The 16,347-nt window shown below is 36.0% G+C and overlaps 2 protein-coding genes across 2 annotated transcripts; one reads left to right on the top strand and one right to left on the bottom strand.

The window, feature by feature from the left end:
- The first annotated feature begins 1,024 nt into the window (after nucleotides 1-1,024).
- Nucleotides 1,025-3,860, top strand: LOC113749569 (thioredoxin-like 4, chloroplastic). Its single transcript, XM_027293350.1, has 4 exons — nucleotides 1,025-1,177; nucleotides 2,146-2,789; nucleotides 3,075-3,128; nucleotides 3,407-3,860. Exons 2-4 carry the CDS (start codon nucleotides 2,322-2,324, stop codon nucleotides 3,548-3,550), a joined length of 666 nt encoding a protein of 221 aa, XP_027149151.1. The 5' UTR covers nucleotides 1,025-1,177; nucleotides 2,146-2,321; the 3' UTR covers nucleotides 3,551-3,860.
- Nucleotides 3,861-5,555: 1,695 nt separating this feature from the next.
- On the bottom strand, nucleotides 5,556-8,495 carry LOC113749340 (abscisic acid 8'-hydroxylase CYP707A1-like). Its single transcript, XM_027293038.1, has 9 exons — nucleotides 8,156-8,495; nucleotides 7,724-8,045; nucleotides 7,448-7,597; nucleotides 7,010-7,258; nucleotides 6,772-6,861; nucleotides 6,591-6,669; nucleotides 6,316-6,422; nucleotides 6,042-6,160; nucleotides 5,556-5,878 (listed from the first exon to the last, which is right to left on the bottom strand). Exons 1-9 carry the CDS (start codon nucleotides 8,395-8,397, stop codon nucleotides 5,779-5,781), a joined length of 1,458 nt encoding a protein of 485 aa, XP_027148839.1. The 5' UTR covers nucleotides 8,398-8,495; the 3' UTR covers nucleotides 5,556-5,778.
- Nucleotides 8,496-16,347: the final 7,852 nt, after the last annotated feature.

The following is a 16,347-nucleotide window of genomic DNA, read 5'->3' as shown; positions in this document are numbered from 1 at the left end:
TTACAATCCACATATGGATCACATGCATCATAGACTACCTCAAATGGGAGTGATAAGTGCTCTCTATAAAGTAAATCGAATTAGAGGTGCAGACAAGTCGAGTCGATTCGAGTTTTGATCTAATCGAGTCTAACCTTCAGTTAATTTTATAAAGCTCGAGCTCGATGAGCTCAAAATATCAAGTTCGAACTCGAGTTTAAAAAATAAAAAAATAATTATTATTTTTTTAAAAATAATTTTTCTTAATAAATAATAATATAATAGGGATACATATGAAATTGTACTATTAAAATAAAAAATAAATATGTAATCGAACTCGCGAACGAGTTTAATGTTTTTGAGCTCGAGCTCAAGTCGAACTCATATTCGAGCGGCTCGCGAGCAGCTCAATTTGTATACAGCCTTAAACCGAATATTAAAATTTTTATTGTCTCATGGAGCTACGAAAGTTCCTAGTGTTAGTATACGGTTTGTTTGAATATAATTTTATTTGTAAAATTAATATTTGGTTGGCTCATAAATATATTTTTAATTATTTTTATTTTTTAATCACTTTCTTATCTCATATATATTATATTACAAAACATATATAGTATTTTTTTAAAATATTATTCCAAATAATATCCTATCCAAACAGCTCGTGGCAACGAGTAATGGTAATGTCTAGTATTCAGTTGAAAGAAACGTAACTCTTGCTTCTACCACAAAAGTAGGAAAAAAAAGGTGGTCAAAAGAAACAATCGTGGGATTGATTGAGAAAACAAGTACAAACGAGGTGGCAAATTGCAAAATAGACTTTCCAAGCATTGTCTGATTGAGCCCGGCTAGACCATCTGGTCTTGGGCTTCTTCCGGAACTCCAAGGTCAAGTGGTTGAATCCCACTTAACTCCCGATGCGCTTGGGGTGACGGTGTATTTGGGCGCAGGGGATTAGTCGGGCCGTCTTCGGATCTTGACCCGGACACCTGTGTTGACAAAAAAAAAAAAAAAAGCATTGTCTGATTGACTAGCCATTGCACTAGTAGTTGAAATTACAACGTGCAAGTGATATTGGCCAATCGTATTTATCTTATCCGAAAACAAAAATAAAGAACAAATAGTTAACAATTTCTGGTAATCAAGTACTGCTACTCCTTTGTTGATCTCGCGCGCAAACTGAAAAGGAGAGATAGAACTGGTAAGTGGTAATTTCTGCTCAAATCTATTATTTTCTCTCGGCTGTTTTCTGCAGTGGTTTTTATATCGAGTTCGAGCTTTATTTGCTAGACCCTGTTATGCTTGTTTGTATTGAACATTTGAATTGATGCTTTTGCCTGGTAAATTGATGAAAAGAGAAATGGGGCTGGACGTTGATGTTTCTAGATGCTATAAGTGGATTAAACTGGCTTCAGTTTTGATGAATCGCATGCATAGTGGAGCTTACATGAAACCCATCTTGTTTCTACTTTGATAATTGCAGTCTTCATTCATATCTTCATGTGCAAGACCACAATATTGCTTTTATATGAGAGCCAACGTGTTATGTTTCTGTTTTGAACTCTGATGGCAAAAATATCGCCCAAGGGTCTAAAATTTAAGGGGACGGATATAATTGAAACTTAGCATTTCCTGCTGTTTAGACGTTATTCTGACCTAAAATCATTATGTTTTGTGCAATATGTTATGCAATGAAATTTCTATCGATCAAAAAGAAGATTAATATACTCGCAGATATGCGATGCAAGGATAGAAGTTATAGAGTTCCAAATGCGAACTGCTTTAAAACTGATGGGGCTGCATATGTGAATGTGACCATTTATACGAGTCTAATCTTGTTCTGCTGTCTCTCCATTTTCTTGTACTGTTTTACGTGAAGGAAATCTTAGTTTGTACTATTATTTATATTTCTGCTCGGTTTTCCCAACGCGAAATTACGCTTGATAGTCTACTTTTTTCTGTCAATACGGTACCATTTGTTTCACTTTTCTAACTATGCAAACTAGCTGCATTCTTGTATTCCCCCTAAAAAATTTTCAGCCGTGGTAGGTTATATATCTTCTTCGTACTTTTGTCTTTGAAACCCCCTTAATTGGCCCGACCAATGGTATTGCTTGAGCATGATGTGATTCATGGTCAGCTGCTTGATTTTTGTTATTTCTCTGAAAGGTACCTGCATGTTAAAAAATCTGGAAGCAAGTTAAAAGATGAAGCATATAACGGGTGCTGATCTGCCAGCTGCCAGGCATGACTAAAGTTTCGGGAGGCCAAAGGATTCCCTCAAGAAAACTTCACCTGTTGGATGAATTGTACGGTTCTTTTTCGAAGAATTGCTGTATGCTGCCATGCAAAAGCTGGGAGTGTTTTGCCAGGCTGTCTCTTCCAGTTCTGGTGGGCAACCTCACAGGCATCTAATAAGAGCAATTCAAATTGTTTCCAATCCATTATTAGAGAGGAAAATTGCAGAATTATGTCCTATGAATCCAAGATTTTCATGTAGACATACAGATTTGGTCCTATCGACCCCAAATAGCACGATTCGATCTATAAAAACCAAGGCTGCAACTAGTGAAAATGATGAAGAATTATCTGATGAAGATGATGAGCTTTGCCCTGTTGATTGTGTGAAGGAATTCCAAACCAATGAAGAATTCTTCCAAATCCTTGAAAAGGCCGAGAAAACAAATACTTTAGTTGTTGTAGACTTCTACCGGACTTCTTGTGGCAGTTGCAAGTACATAGAGCAAGGTTTTGCTAAATTATGTAAGGGATCTGGTGATCAAGAGGCACCAGTTATATTCTTGAAGCACAATGTGAGCATTTTTTTCAACCTTGTAGTTTATTTTGTTTTACTTGATTTCAAAAGGTAAAGAACATTGTTGATAAACATGAAAGATGCTTACCAGATATATAGATGCTTAGTATTTATAACTTGAGAATACATTTTGCACGTTAATGCTGCTTCCAATAAGTTTAGAAAAAGTAAGTGTTTAGTTTTTTGAGAAAAGGTTAAAATCTGTAAGCAACAGCATGAATATTTTGCATTTTTCTATCCAATTCAATCAAATTAGAGTACTTATTTGTGATAGCTTCTGCAGGTAATAAATGAATATGATGAAGAATCTGAGGTTGCTGAACGACTGCGAATAAGGGTATATTGTTTTAAGACAGTTTTCTTGTAATTCATGAGTTTGGATGTGAACTTAGTAGTTGGAAGCATCAAATCAGGTTTAAAACATTTCAGTTACATTTGCCACTAGTGTTGAAAAATCTGAGGACAAACAAAGCTTGTTCATCTTTGTTTGAGGGAACATTATGATTACATTCAACTGCATCATTATCCAAAATGGAAAATTTCACATCTCTCCTTGCAGTTGGAGCACTTTACCATACGCAAACTTCTCTAACAGCCTTCACCTATTTCATGCAGTCAGTGCCCCTTTTCCACTTTTACAAGAATGGAACGCTGTTGGAGGCCTTTGCAACCAGAGACAAAGAAAGGATACTGGCAGCCATTCTTAAATACACCAGTGCACCTAGTGAAGATGCTTTAGCTAATCTGGGTAGGCTCTGAAAAAATACTTTCACATGTGCATGTTGGTATCCATATCTGGGCACAAGAAGACTCCTATACTTTTCTTGTTACCCGCTACAGCTGCAACATTATATTTCAGAGTCTTGTATTTGTAAGGTAAATAGTGTAGGAGGCAAAGTGAATCTCTAATCTACTTGCGTAATGTGCCTGGAAAATAAAGCAACAGCCTATTTGTTCTGCTATGCCTGTGGTTACATTCTGCCTAGGCAAATACACTTGTCTTTAGAGGAACTTGAGCTTGACGATGCGAATGAAAGAAGCACTTGAAGGGAAAATAATAGTGAAAAAAGCCCCCCAAGACATCTGAAACTCAGATGATTTAGTTGATCATGAAATTCATTTCAGTTAACAGAATCCATTCTCACCGCAGAGAAGATGCTTTCTCTCTTGGGAAAAAAAAGGAAAAAGAAAAGCGTATCTTAAGATGACACATTCCAGAAAACGTTGGTATATGGTCTCTGGGAATAGTAGGGTCCTTTGATGTCAAGGGACAGCATCCGACATGCCTAAGGACTTTCAAACTATTAACAAAAGCTCCACTCATTACCAATTGGTTTTGAGTTGGATGAATAGGTGCTCACTTGATATTTACTAAGAAGTTCCGGTGGAGGTGCTAATGACAGGAAGCTGTTTTATCTGAGGTAGGGGAAGAGGAAATGAACCTCTGCATACCGTTGAGAAGATCTTCCTTATTTGGGACTGAATGATGAGCATCTGAACCTCTCAATCACCTTCTAGTTGAAGTTTTGTTAACCAGTACATATCTGCTTAGTCCTTTGAGAAGTTTCCACGGGAAATATTAAAGAGACTCTAAACAGTTTTGAAGACATTGGCCATTGTTCTTGATGAAAATCATTATATGTGTATAACATCAAACATCTGAACAAGTTGCTTCAGATTAATTCAAAGACTAGTTGAACTCCAGCATAAAATGCTGGAGACATCTTATTTTTGCCAGTCTTCATATCTGGAGGCAGAGAAAAGAACTGCAGCACCTGTCTCACTAGAATGATTTACTAAACATTCGTTGGTTATCTGTTTATGCTATAGGTTATGCACTAAATTACCCCTCTGAGAAGTTTCATTTTCCTTTTTGTAGTGTTCAAAAACTATAAGTTCAAAGTTTCATTTTCCTTTTTGTAGTGTTCAAAAACTATAAGTTCAAAATTTTGGTATCACCAGTATTGTGTACTTAAGAGCAGCTTAAAACATGTACATGCATGGTGAAAATGAGCAGCGCTATGTGGAGACTAAGATTTACGGGCAAAGAAGAACCTTTTAAGGTCATTGGCTTGCTTGGAAGTTGGAATTCATGATCCTAAGAATATTTTGAGGCCTTGAAGATATCATAGATAAGTCGAGGCTTGACCATTAGACAGAGGAACATTATGGATTGTTGAACTGGGATGGCAATCAAGCAGAGTTAAGGAATCTGATATCTCCAGAGACTAAGAGCTCTGACTTTGGACCACAACCGTTGTGTAATATCATCAGTAGAGCCACTAAACTGAAAATTCACATTACTCTTCTCGAATACAATTACAAAGCTCTAGCAGCCACAGTTTAGCATTGTGCATAATCTGGCCGAGCCTGGTTTTGGTCAACAAAGTAAAGGCAGGACGCTTTTAGATTGTGCCTTACAGCTGACGGCCGCATCCCCTTTACAGAAACCAATGAGACTATAAACACTTGGGTACCTTTGTATCCTCAAGTGAAGAACTTTATAGCATGGAGCTAGACACACGTCGAAAAAAACAAGAACATTATATGATCTATTCTACCCGAACAAACAAGAGCGCTCAAATCAAATTTCGAGCGCACAAACGCAATAGGATAACAATGCCGAGACAGTGTAAAAGGAATGATTCCTGAAATGAAAGTCTACCCTCTTTTGTTTCGAAGGTTAGCTCTTTATCGAATTCAAGATTCTTCCAATGTAAAATGGGCACAAGTTGCAATCTGTAAAAGTAGGCAAAGTAAGGGAGAGATGTAAAATGAAATTCTTGATTGAGAAATGAGAATGAAGAACATAACTTGTCATCATTGAAAGAAAATGGGAGATCTTTAATCTATTCCCGATTTCCTTTGCGATGGGATAGAGTTAGAGAGAATTTCCTTGTACTAACTGAATCTAATTGATAAAATTCGATGAAGGGGATGGATGTGCCGTCGCAAGAAGCCAGGCTGCTCCTTCTTGTCCTTTGGTGCTAGGCGGTAGATTCTTTCCATAATCTGGTTGGGAGTCCACGCAGAGGGACCGGAAATGGACCATACTGAACTCCATTATTAGATCCCACCACTTCCCACCTACAATACACAAACAACGACCCACTGAAAATTCCCGTAAAAAATCGTCGAGCACTCAACTCGAACATAACTGCTAGTAATACCGGTATATCATTATACTACCATTGGTCATTCTTAGATAAGGTGGCTTTTTTTTTTGTGCAAGATTTGGCAAAAAAAAAACCTGAACTTGGAGACTAGGTGGTGGATCAGTACGAGCATTTCCAGCTTTGCAAGCTCATTACCAGGACAGGCGTGTGCTCCGCTGCCAAATGGCATAAAAGTGTTGGGCTTTGGGGCAACCTATACAAGTGCAACACAGGGCATTTTAGAACAGGATCTTGATCTTGTTAGCTGTTACTTATGCAAAATCTGGACCAAGTAAATTGGCGCTTTAAGGAAAGATCTTTAGACGTTTTGCATTTGGGAGTTTGGCCAAATAAATTCTGATTCTGTACCTCAAATCTTGAAGCATCAAATCTCTGGGGTTCAGTAAAGAATTCTTGATTGTGATGAATATTCCTGAACAAAGGCATTACCTTCCAACCTTTTGGAATAAGGTACCCTGACATAATCATGAGTTTTCAGTTCCTCCACATCTTTCGTCAGAAAAGAAGTGTATATATAAACATTTTCATCTAGAAAAGGAGAACTCTGACTCAAACCCAGAAATCATACTTTAATCCCAGATCAATTAGTTGCTAGAAAATAATTCACTTCCTATAAGCTTTACCTTTGTACTCTACATCAGCTACTGCTTCCCTAAATGTGAAAGATATAATGCTTGCAATTCTTAAGCTCTCTAAGATGACCTGAGGGCACACATTGTTACCAAATACAGTTATTCCAACTTCATAAGAGGTAAAGAAAAAGTGGGAAAAAAAAAGGGACCCCATTTGCACATTCTCATATACCTTGTAAGTTAATGGCATCTCTCTAGTCTGAGCCCATGTCAACTGACAATGTTCTTTGGTATTTGATTGGTAGATAGCCTTCTGTTCGGCCTGCACAGACATTTTAGACATTGAATGCAATCATGACAGTGTCCCTAATATCAAAGTTTAAGTCCAAGACACAGCGAATGGACAATGAGGGGCTCCTTTTATTTCCCTTTTAGTAGAAAAGAAAATGTGACGATATTCTGGAATGCACCTTTACAGCCTTCAGAAGTTTCGGGTTATCGTGGAGGTACTTGACTATCCATGTCATGACACTGGCTGTAGTATCCTGGGCGGCAAATAGAACACCAATGATGTTATCTGCAATCTGATCCTCCTTCAGGACTTCACCATTTTCATCTTTGTAATTCAGAAGACATCCCAACAGGTCTTTCTCAGGTGTTCTTTGTTCCTTCCTTTCACTTATGATCGTGCTGAGGATTTCACTTAGCCTTTTCCTTGCCTTCAAAGGGCAAAAACAGCCAATTGATAGTACAAATTGGTAAGTTTCCAATTACTAACAAAGACAGTATAGATCATTTGAAAGGATATAACATGATCGATGCAGTTAACTGTTTTAACACGTCACTTTCACTAATGTAGTGGCACAATAATGTCCTATTGACAATGACATTTTCTATGGTTTGTTTACCTGTAAGGCCCTTCTGTAACGAGTTCCAGGAAATTTTGTTGGGAAAGAATTGTAACCTTTATCCACAATGCTATAGTTTTCCTTCAATGCTTCTTTACGTGGGGCTTCCAAATGACCAAAAATAGCGAGAATGCCCACTTCGAATGAGTACTGGACAATTCAATCATAAGTAATTTTATTAAGAAAAGTGATAGCAATAATGCAGAGGAAAACAGGAAATCTATTTTCTCCAGTCCTCCTCAAAATCTATCATTGAGATTTTACTGATATACCAACCCTTTTCATTTCATCAAAAGTGTTAAGAACATGGCCCCCTGCAACGGACTCCAACGTAGCGATTGCAATAGCTTCAACATCATTGACAAGATTACGAATAGCCTCAGGATATAAGGAGCTTTGCACCAGCTTTCTCAGGCGCATGTGGTAATCTCCTTGGTGGAAAAACAGGGCGGAAGGGCCTATCAAAACCTCCTTACACCTGGGATATGTAGGCTTGAATAAGTTAGCTTTAGTCACCAACACAAATCGAGCTGCGTCAGGGCTAGCCAGCATCACACTAGGACAACCTAAAATGTTAGTCTTGAAGACTTCTCCATACCTGGAACAGAAATCATCCAATTCGATGAAATTACACTCATCCATCCAGTGTTTAGTAAATTAACAAGATAATCATCATGCAAAAATGTACAAAAGTTGATGACACGAAACCTTCTTTGTCTATCAGTAAAAAAGACGTTGGGATCTTGAGAATAAAGTTGCAGAGTTTCTCCTATACAAGGCCACCCCATTGAGCCTGGAGGGAGCCTAGACTTTCGCCAGGTTACTACTTTCTCCTTTTTCAGGATTAAGGACATGTATGAAAATATTCTCTTGGCTTTCAGGACAAGGATGCAAGAGAGGAGAGTAAGGAGACAGATGAAGATATGTATAAAGACTTGCCCTTGCTCCATCCCCCTCTCTCTCTCTCTCAGAAACAGTTGAGGAAGTTAGTTTTGTTCTTGGTGCTGTAGTTAAAATGTTTCTTTCCGCCTATTCAATTCTGAGTTTGAATTGGACTCTGGACGTTGTGCTTTATATAGAAAAGCGTGGGTAGGATGGGGACAAAGTTTAGAGAAGATTTGCTCCTGCTTATATGCACTATTTAGATAAGAATGATCAGCTAGAACCCTGCTCAACTAAGGAAATTAAAGAAAAATCAAATTTTCGTGTATGGAAGCATTTTAATTCCTCTAGATTATTGAGCATAAAAGGAAAACTTTTGACAGTCTATGGAGCATCACATAGATTATTCTTGAAGAAAAAGGAGTACTACAGGGTGTGAACGTGGTCGGTGAAAACTCTGACTCAACCTTGACGTGAATTAATTATAACTCAACTCGAGTTCAATTTAATGTCAAGTACGTTAAAAATAATCCAAATTTCGAGTTTCAACTTAACTTGAAGGTGCTCAATAAGCTTGACGTCTCGTATTTTACTTTGAATTATTATGGTAAGCCGAATAACACCTTGGTATGTGATGTGATTTATTTTCATATTGTAACGGCAAGTATAATTATTATTGATGAAATCCTTATCATAATTTTGCATCTAAAATTTCATAGTGCACAAATGATTTCCTTTCTGATTTATCTGGTTAGTTGTTTTCCTTATTTAGGTCAACCATAGTTTGTGATTCCTAATATAGACAGCTCCCTGGGAAATGATAGATTAAACACGATTTTTGCACCTGGATTTTTTTTGTCTTAATGCGCCTTATTATGTATTGTTAAAGTAGGTGACATTCTTGATATATATGGAGTCAACCTCACAGGGAAAAGTGGCAGCATGGTAAGAACTAAATGGAATTGCAAAATAATTACTTTCCTTAATCTCATTTATTTTTTACTTTTCTCTAAAGATGACAATTAATAAGTTCATGCACCTACCAATTTTGGACATGGAACTCCAAATGAAGAAACTATTTAGTGGATATGCTATTTTTTACTTGTTTTATTTTAATTTTTTAAATTTTTTTTTGGGCACAGCAAATCAATGGTCCTGTAGTAACAAATTATGTTTAGTCCTCATTAAGCAATCCACCTCCAAGCTTTTTGTCACTCGTTCTACATTTTCTTTTTCTAAATGAACTAACCTTTTGAAACCCTTCCACTTTTTAAATTGTTTTGCAGTAGGAGAATATATACCAGTACTTTTGGTAAAAGAAGTGGATATGATCATATGAGCATGACTTTGGAGGGATTTCTTCAATTGGAACTAAAAATGTTAGCATGTGTTGGTTTGTGGATTTTCGGAGATTTTCATTATTTTTCAGCTCATCCAACGGTATAAAATTATGCATAAAAATACAAGATGTATATTCTAATTAACATATACAATAGGCAAATAAATTGTACACAATTGAACTGTGTCAAATGAATGTTTGGTTGGCTTGTAATTCATGTGAAATCAACATGTAATAAGAATAACATTTGCTTACAAAAAAAAAAATTACGTTTAGTTTAATAGAAAGGGGAAAATAGCATCATATAATATATTTTAGTTCAAGGTTCAAAATGTGAAAATGGAGAGGACAATTGTAAAAGATTTCAACAATTTCGGGGGGACAATTATGAGATTAAAGGGACTACGATCAAAATTCAGAAGGGATAAGAATGAGGCAATACTATAATTTTTAAAAATTTTATACGCTATTTTGGAGTTTCTAAAAAATTAAAATTTCACCCCCTCAACTCAACGTGGCTCCGCCACTAATTGTAGGGGATGGATCTCATTGAAATTCAACTCTACAAGTAATAGCCAAAACAAAATATTTAAAAATGATGAGGGAGTCAATATAATTTATAAACTATGAAGAGAAATTTATGTATTTATTTTGAATATTATAGGGTTAATTAAGCGGAAACTGAACCGTATTTAGCCAGGCTGGGAGTGGGGAAAAGGACTCTTTCTTCGAGTGGGACAGGCTTGGACCTGATCAATCTAACAACCCAAGCAATTATATGTGTTCGTATTTGGCCCACGGAAACTGGAACTGGTAAGAACACTAAGGGCCGATGTGTTCCTCACCAAAACGTGCATCACCTTCTTTAGAATCTAGCCTTGTTTAGATTGTGACATTTTTGAGAAAATGTTTTTTCATAAATATTCTTTCTACGTAATTTTCATTCATCTTTTTACCTCGTATACATCACATTCTTAAAAAGTGTTATAATAATTTTTCTCCATAAACTCCCCAAAAAATGCAATCCAAATGGTTCGGAGTTAATTAAGTACAGGGTTTTTCAATTTTATGTCCTTAGTGCACAGGATGAGAGCTGCGTCCGATTTTAAGTTATATGTGAGATAAAAAGATAGTCAAAAAATGTATTTATGATTTAATTAAAACAATATTTGATATTTTTAATGGGTCCATCTACTCTATTTTATGTGCTTATCGTATGTCCAAAGAACACAGAATATATATATATATAAAAAATCAACATAATAGTGTACATATTTTCCATTTAACCTAGAAAATCACAGCTTTCTTTCATTTAATTTTTACTTTTATTTGAAAAATATAATGTTGGAGGATAGAGCAGTCTCCCTCTCTGCTGGAACTCAATTTCATGGCAAATTCAATTTATCTCAAGAAGGTGGGTGTATTCAAACATGATTTTTCACTAACCTCAAACAAGTATTCCAGAAAGCATGAAAAAACCTGCAACACACAGGACAGCGTAACGGAATCAATCAACCAGGGCAGGGATTATCTAAGCTACTTCCATAATGTTAAAATCCATTCCAATAATTTATGTAGGGTCTTTTGTCCTATGATTTTTTCCCACAAATACAATCCCATGAGATTGTCACCACATTTTCTAAACCAAAAAGCTGATGAGTTGCTGTCTCTTAGACAACAATCCCCCATTGACCCTCTTTACATGAGCCTCAAACATTTCCAGGCTGTAAATGGCTTCTGTATCACTTTAGAAGTCAAGAAACACTCATTACAATGTTCCATAGTGATTGGAGATACTTAGTTTGTCAATAACAATTTTATTTGCGGTTCTAGATTGCTCAAGAAAGTAGACACTTAACTTTAGGTTGCCTGAAAGTTCATCCGAGCCTCCTCCTTGGCAGTTGGCACATAATTTTAGAGCATTTTTACACATAAAATGAATTTCAAAGCAAACCATATTCTCAAAATGCATGCACAAAAATGGATATATGCGTCCGGACGAGGACCCTTTACAAACCAAAGGTTGAGCAAATGTTCATGTGGGACCAAAAAAGATGTTCTGTGAAACGTAGTCATCTGCATCTGGGCAATGAATTCAGAACATGTTTACTTGTTTAGTGTTCTGGACTGCTCCCTCAACATCATCTGGTCTACATGGTCCGTTGGAAAGCTGATTGCCCTTACCCAAAAGATACTTCTTTTCTTTTCTTTTCTTTCTTAAATGAAAAAATTAAAAACACTACTATCGGTTGGCTAACAGGTGCTTAATGGGCATTCGTTAGGAAGGAGTTTAGGTATAAGTTTTTTAGAATTACTTCGAGAAAGTGTCACAGTTCAGAAGGTGCAATAAATTAATATGAGTGTGTGTCTTTACGTAGTAACTTAGATGTAATTTTGATTTAGGTATCTTAACAAGTGTCATTAAACATCCTGTTAGAAAAACAAAACTCTATTACTCTAACTCAAAATTAGCCTCGAGAACAGACTAATATAAATTCAAATGTAGTTGCAGTTGCAGGGCTTGCGATATTTATTACAAGTGCAGAAATTTTCCTGCCAGTGCCAGAGCAATATCTCTGTAAATGCCTAAATTACCCTTATGAAGGTCAACCCAAATTCACTTCCAACTTTGCCATCTCCCCTGTTTTGTTTCCTATTCCTGCCGATGCATGTAGCCCATCAACCACCATCAGGACCTCCGCTCCCCAACCAGTAATGCTGTGCTCTCTCCTGCAAATCCCCCTCCCTAAATTGAGTATCCAACAAGGCCACCATGATTCACAGAGGCAGTACATCCCATGCCCTTTCATCCACTATCTTGGTCGCCCACTCACAGTTGGCTACACTTTCCTCTTGAAAACCCAATGAACTGTGTTTTTTACTGCCTTTCCAACCAAACCACAGTATCTAATAAATATTTTGAACATCCAAGTCCGAGTCATTGATTTTAAAGTTTGTACGTGAGAGTTTAGTTATGTTGGAAATCCTCAGTGGTGGTGAGGTTACATGTGGTTTCCTCTTCCTGTTTTAATCAACAGCATTGATGGACATTTTTAGCAAATAATGGTTAATTTTTTTTCCCGGGATTCTTGATATCAAGGATATGCTCATAAACCTCAAATTCTTGACTCTGATGTTTATGCTCATAATTTTTGCAATATTTTCCTTGCTATTTCTCGATTGAATCCCAAGAATTGCTATGAGGTTAGATTGGGTTGCCTCATTGTTTATGTACTACAAGTTGGGCTGGGAGCCGTAAGGCTTGAGAGAGATCCTGAGCGGAAGTTATAACGAAGGAAAGAAATCGACAGTGAGGATAGTAGAAATGGGTCAAACTTTAGGAAGGGTAATCTAGACATTTTAAAGAGATATTGCTCTAGGAAGAAAATCATCATTGTTATGGCAATGTTGCCAGCCACACTTGCAACAGTGGAAGAATGTTCTATGTTGCTTGCCGTGGATGAGCTAGAGTCTATAGATTACGAAAATCTATATCATTAGATTTTCAAATCTCATTCTATAGATTCGATTAGTGATTGATTTGAATGAGCCAACAATGGGGACAAATTAGCTCAATAGATTACCTGCTTGAAAGAAGAAAAGGTGGTTATATTAACATTTGGTTCACGACCAAATTCGGCATGGTTGTCATACCGTCAGATTGAGTGTAATTGACTAATTTCCAACATAATTGCCTTGGTTACTAGCTTTACCATATCAACACTTATTTTGGTAAATGAAACAAATGAGAGCGTGATTGTGGTTGCCAAATATAAACCCATTCCACGTCATTCATCTATACTCCCAGCTGGATTATCACTGGGCAATAGATTTTTTTTAACGAGTGTCCAATGATTATTTATTAACATATTTAAAATTCATATAACCTATCATTTATATACACATACTAATAATGATTACCCTTCCTTACATTTATATACTTTTTTTGTTTAATCTTATTTACCTTTCCTTGTATTTCTTTTAATCTTACATTTTTAAAAGCATGACACCTGAAATATTTTTAACGCGTGTTCAGTGGACACTCGTTAGACAGATAGATCCTTTTTTTAATAAAGCATTTATATTTTCTAACAGGTGCCCTGTTAACTACACTATTTCATATCTTGGAAAGTTATTTTTAAGGGATTTCACATGTTAAATAAAATATCTAACCTTTTCTCTACAAATAAACATCACAAGTCTTCCGCTGGCACTTGTATATCTTGGAAGACTTGTGATGTTTATTTTTAGGGAAAAATTTGGGTATGTCATTTAACATGTGAATCCTTTAAAAATAACTTTCCAAAATATGAAATAGTTAATGCAGTAATTAAACATTTTTTTTAATCTATATTAAAGGGTGCCCAAAATCCCTACTTAAGTTACATCAAATTTATTATATGGATACACACACTTAAAATTTGTTGCACTTTCTATTTTTGAACTCCTTTTTAAATTAACAACACTCTTATCAAAGAGTTAACATTTGAAGCGCTAACAAGGGGAGTATTCGCTAGACACTCGTTAACTAAACTCATATTCATTACTAACTTCCACTATCAAAATTTTAGAAAGGTTTCCTTTTAAAATAAATAAAAAAAAAAGAATTTACATTCGCCCTCTCCATTTTACATCTTGCGCTTCAATTCACTCACCGAATATGTAAATAGTATCGAAGAAGTGCTAGAAGTTAACTGATTAAGCAGTGAAAAAATCAATTCCCGGAAAAAGGGATTGGACTGTGCAGAAAGATGAGGTGGATTGAGGAATCTGGGATGTCAGGACCCACAAGAAAACGGCAGTGCCATACAGCTAACCACGTCGGATATCCTAGGATCTCCGACCTTACAAAGCGGATTCATTTCAAGTGGCTCCCGCACATAAATTCTTGTGGGCCGTTCTTTTGGTGTACGGATGTCACGTGTAATGATATTGCATTTTGGGCCCCCAACGAAGTTTTGAGTAGATCAGTCTAATCAAGCCTAGTACTGCCATAAGATCCCCTGGTTTTTTTCTTTTTTAAAAACTTTTTAATGAATTCAAAGTTAACTTTAATCTCGGCTAAGCTTGATTCTAATCAAGTGAACTTTGGAATAGCTGAATTCCAATGGATTGTATCTTCTACTTGTTAGTTTCGGGGTTTTTGTGTTTCTTGAGTCGAATTCAAGTTGACCTTCATTTAAATTTGTATGACTCTCAAGTATCATGTTTGTCGGAAGCTTGCAAGTTCAAGTACCCCAAAATTTTGTAGAAAGTTTTAATTTGATGACTGGACAAACTCTTTTGACAACTGCTTATCCTTGAGTTCCATTTAGTATCTGTTAGGTTCATGGAAAGAGGTAATTCATGGTATAGAGTTAAGGATCCATGGCTCGGGCACTGGAGGAGGGACTAAGCCCCTCCCTCGGCGCAAGTTGACTATATTTCTCTTTCAGAATTTTTTGGAGTATTATTGAAAATTATTTAACTGCCTTCGAATCATTCAATAGATTAGATCGGTCTATCTCTCTCTCCTAACTCCCTTCAAGCCCAATGTTTTATTTACTATAGGTTTCCAACATATGGTAAAATACTAAGGACTAGTTTGCGAGTTAAGAAGAGGAAAGGAAAAAAGATAAAGTTTTTAGGTTGTGGGAGAAAAGAAAATAAGAGAGAGAATGGAAAGGGAATCTCCAGTAATTGTTTGAAAGTTTAAGAAAGAAGTGGAATAATTTTGAATTTGGTATTAAAAATTTGTTCATTCGTAGTTTATGGACAAGTTTGGTATTTTGAAAAAGTTTAGAAGCTTAGCTTCAACTTTTCTTTTATTCCTCATCACAATTGGAAAGAATTTTTTTAAAACTATTGATCCCCCTATTTTTCCTCCTTTCTTTTCTTTTCACTTAAAAGCTCCCAAACAAAAGAAATCTAGTTTTTTCCCCTTTCATTCCTCTTTTTTCTTTTCAAATTCCTCCATCCAAACCTAGCCTCAATAGGACTATAGAATCTTTATTGCCTATGTTTAGTAGATTCTCTTACATTTTCTTGCAAGCAAGTTAGTACTAAAGCTTCTAATTATAAGTCTAAACTACTCTTTGGCAAGTACATTTTTTCTTGATTTCAGATCGCTATTTTGTCTCTTCCTAGTGTGGGAACATTGAGCCTTAAGTCTTTAGTATTTTTTTTTTAAAAAAAAATTCTTAATAGGAAAATGGTAGGATTTAAGAAACAGGAAAATAAAGCAGAATTTGTACCTCAATTTTAAGATTTCAACTTTAATCACTAGATCAAAACCTTCTCCACAAGAGCCCGATGCCCATCTTTACCAAATGAAGAGAAGGTTGGGAGTTCATTTGAGGTGGTTGGCGAAGAGGTAAGCTAGATACGTATGCTTGGTGAACTTACTTGCATTAATTAAGTAATAATATTGTCCTAGTTAGAATATGATTTTGTAGTAATCTTTATTGATTGGCAAAATCATCCTTCGAGTCAAGCTTTCTCATCTCGAAATACAAATAACTCGTAAAAGAGACGATAATTTAGACTCGTTTACTATATCTAATTTATTTAAACTAAATTCATCATTGTCCTCTCCTATTATTCTTAACGAGTGGCCAAACAGCGCCATAGAATATTTGACCCTCAAAAGGATAAATACCTTGGATTCACGTTTCATGGTGGTAAGTACCGTTCGAACTGG

Source organism: Coffea eugenioides, chromosome 10 (assembly GCF_003713205.1).
Source record: "Coffea eugenioides isolate CCC68of chromosome 10, Ceug_1.0, whole genome shotgun sequence".
Taxonomy (NCBI): Eukaryota; Viridiplantae; Streptophyta; class Magnoliopsida; order Gentianales; family Rubiaceae; genus Coffea; species Coffea eugenioides.
This window is presented reverse-complemented; position numbering and strand designations above follow the sequence as displayed.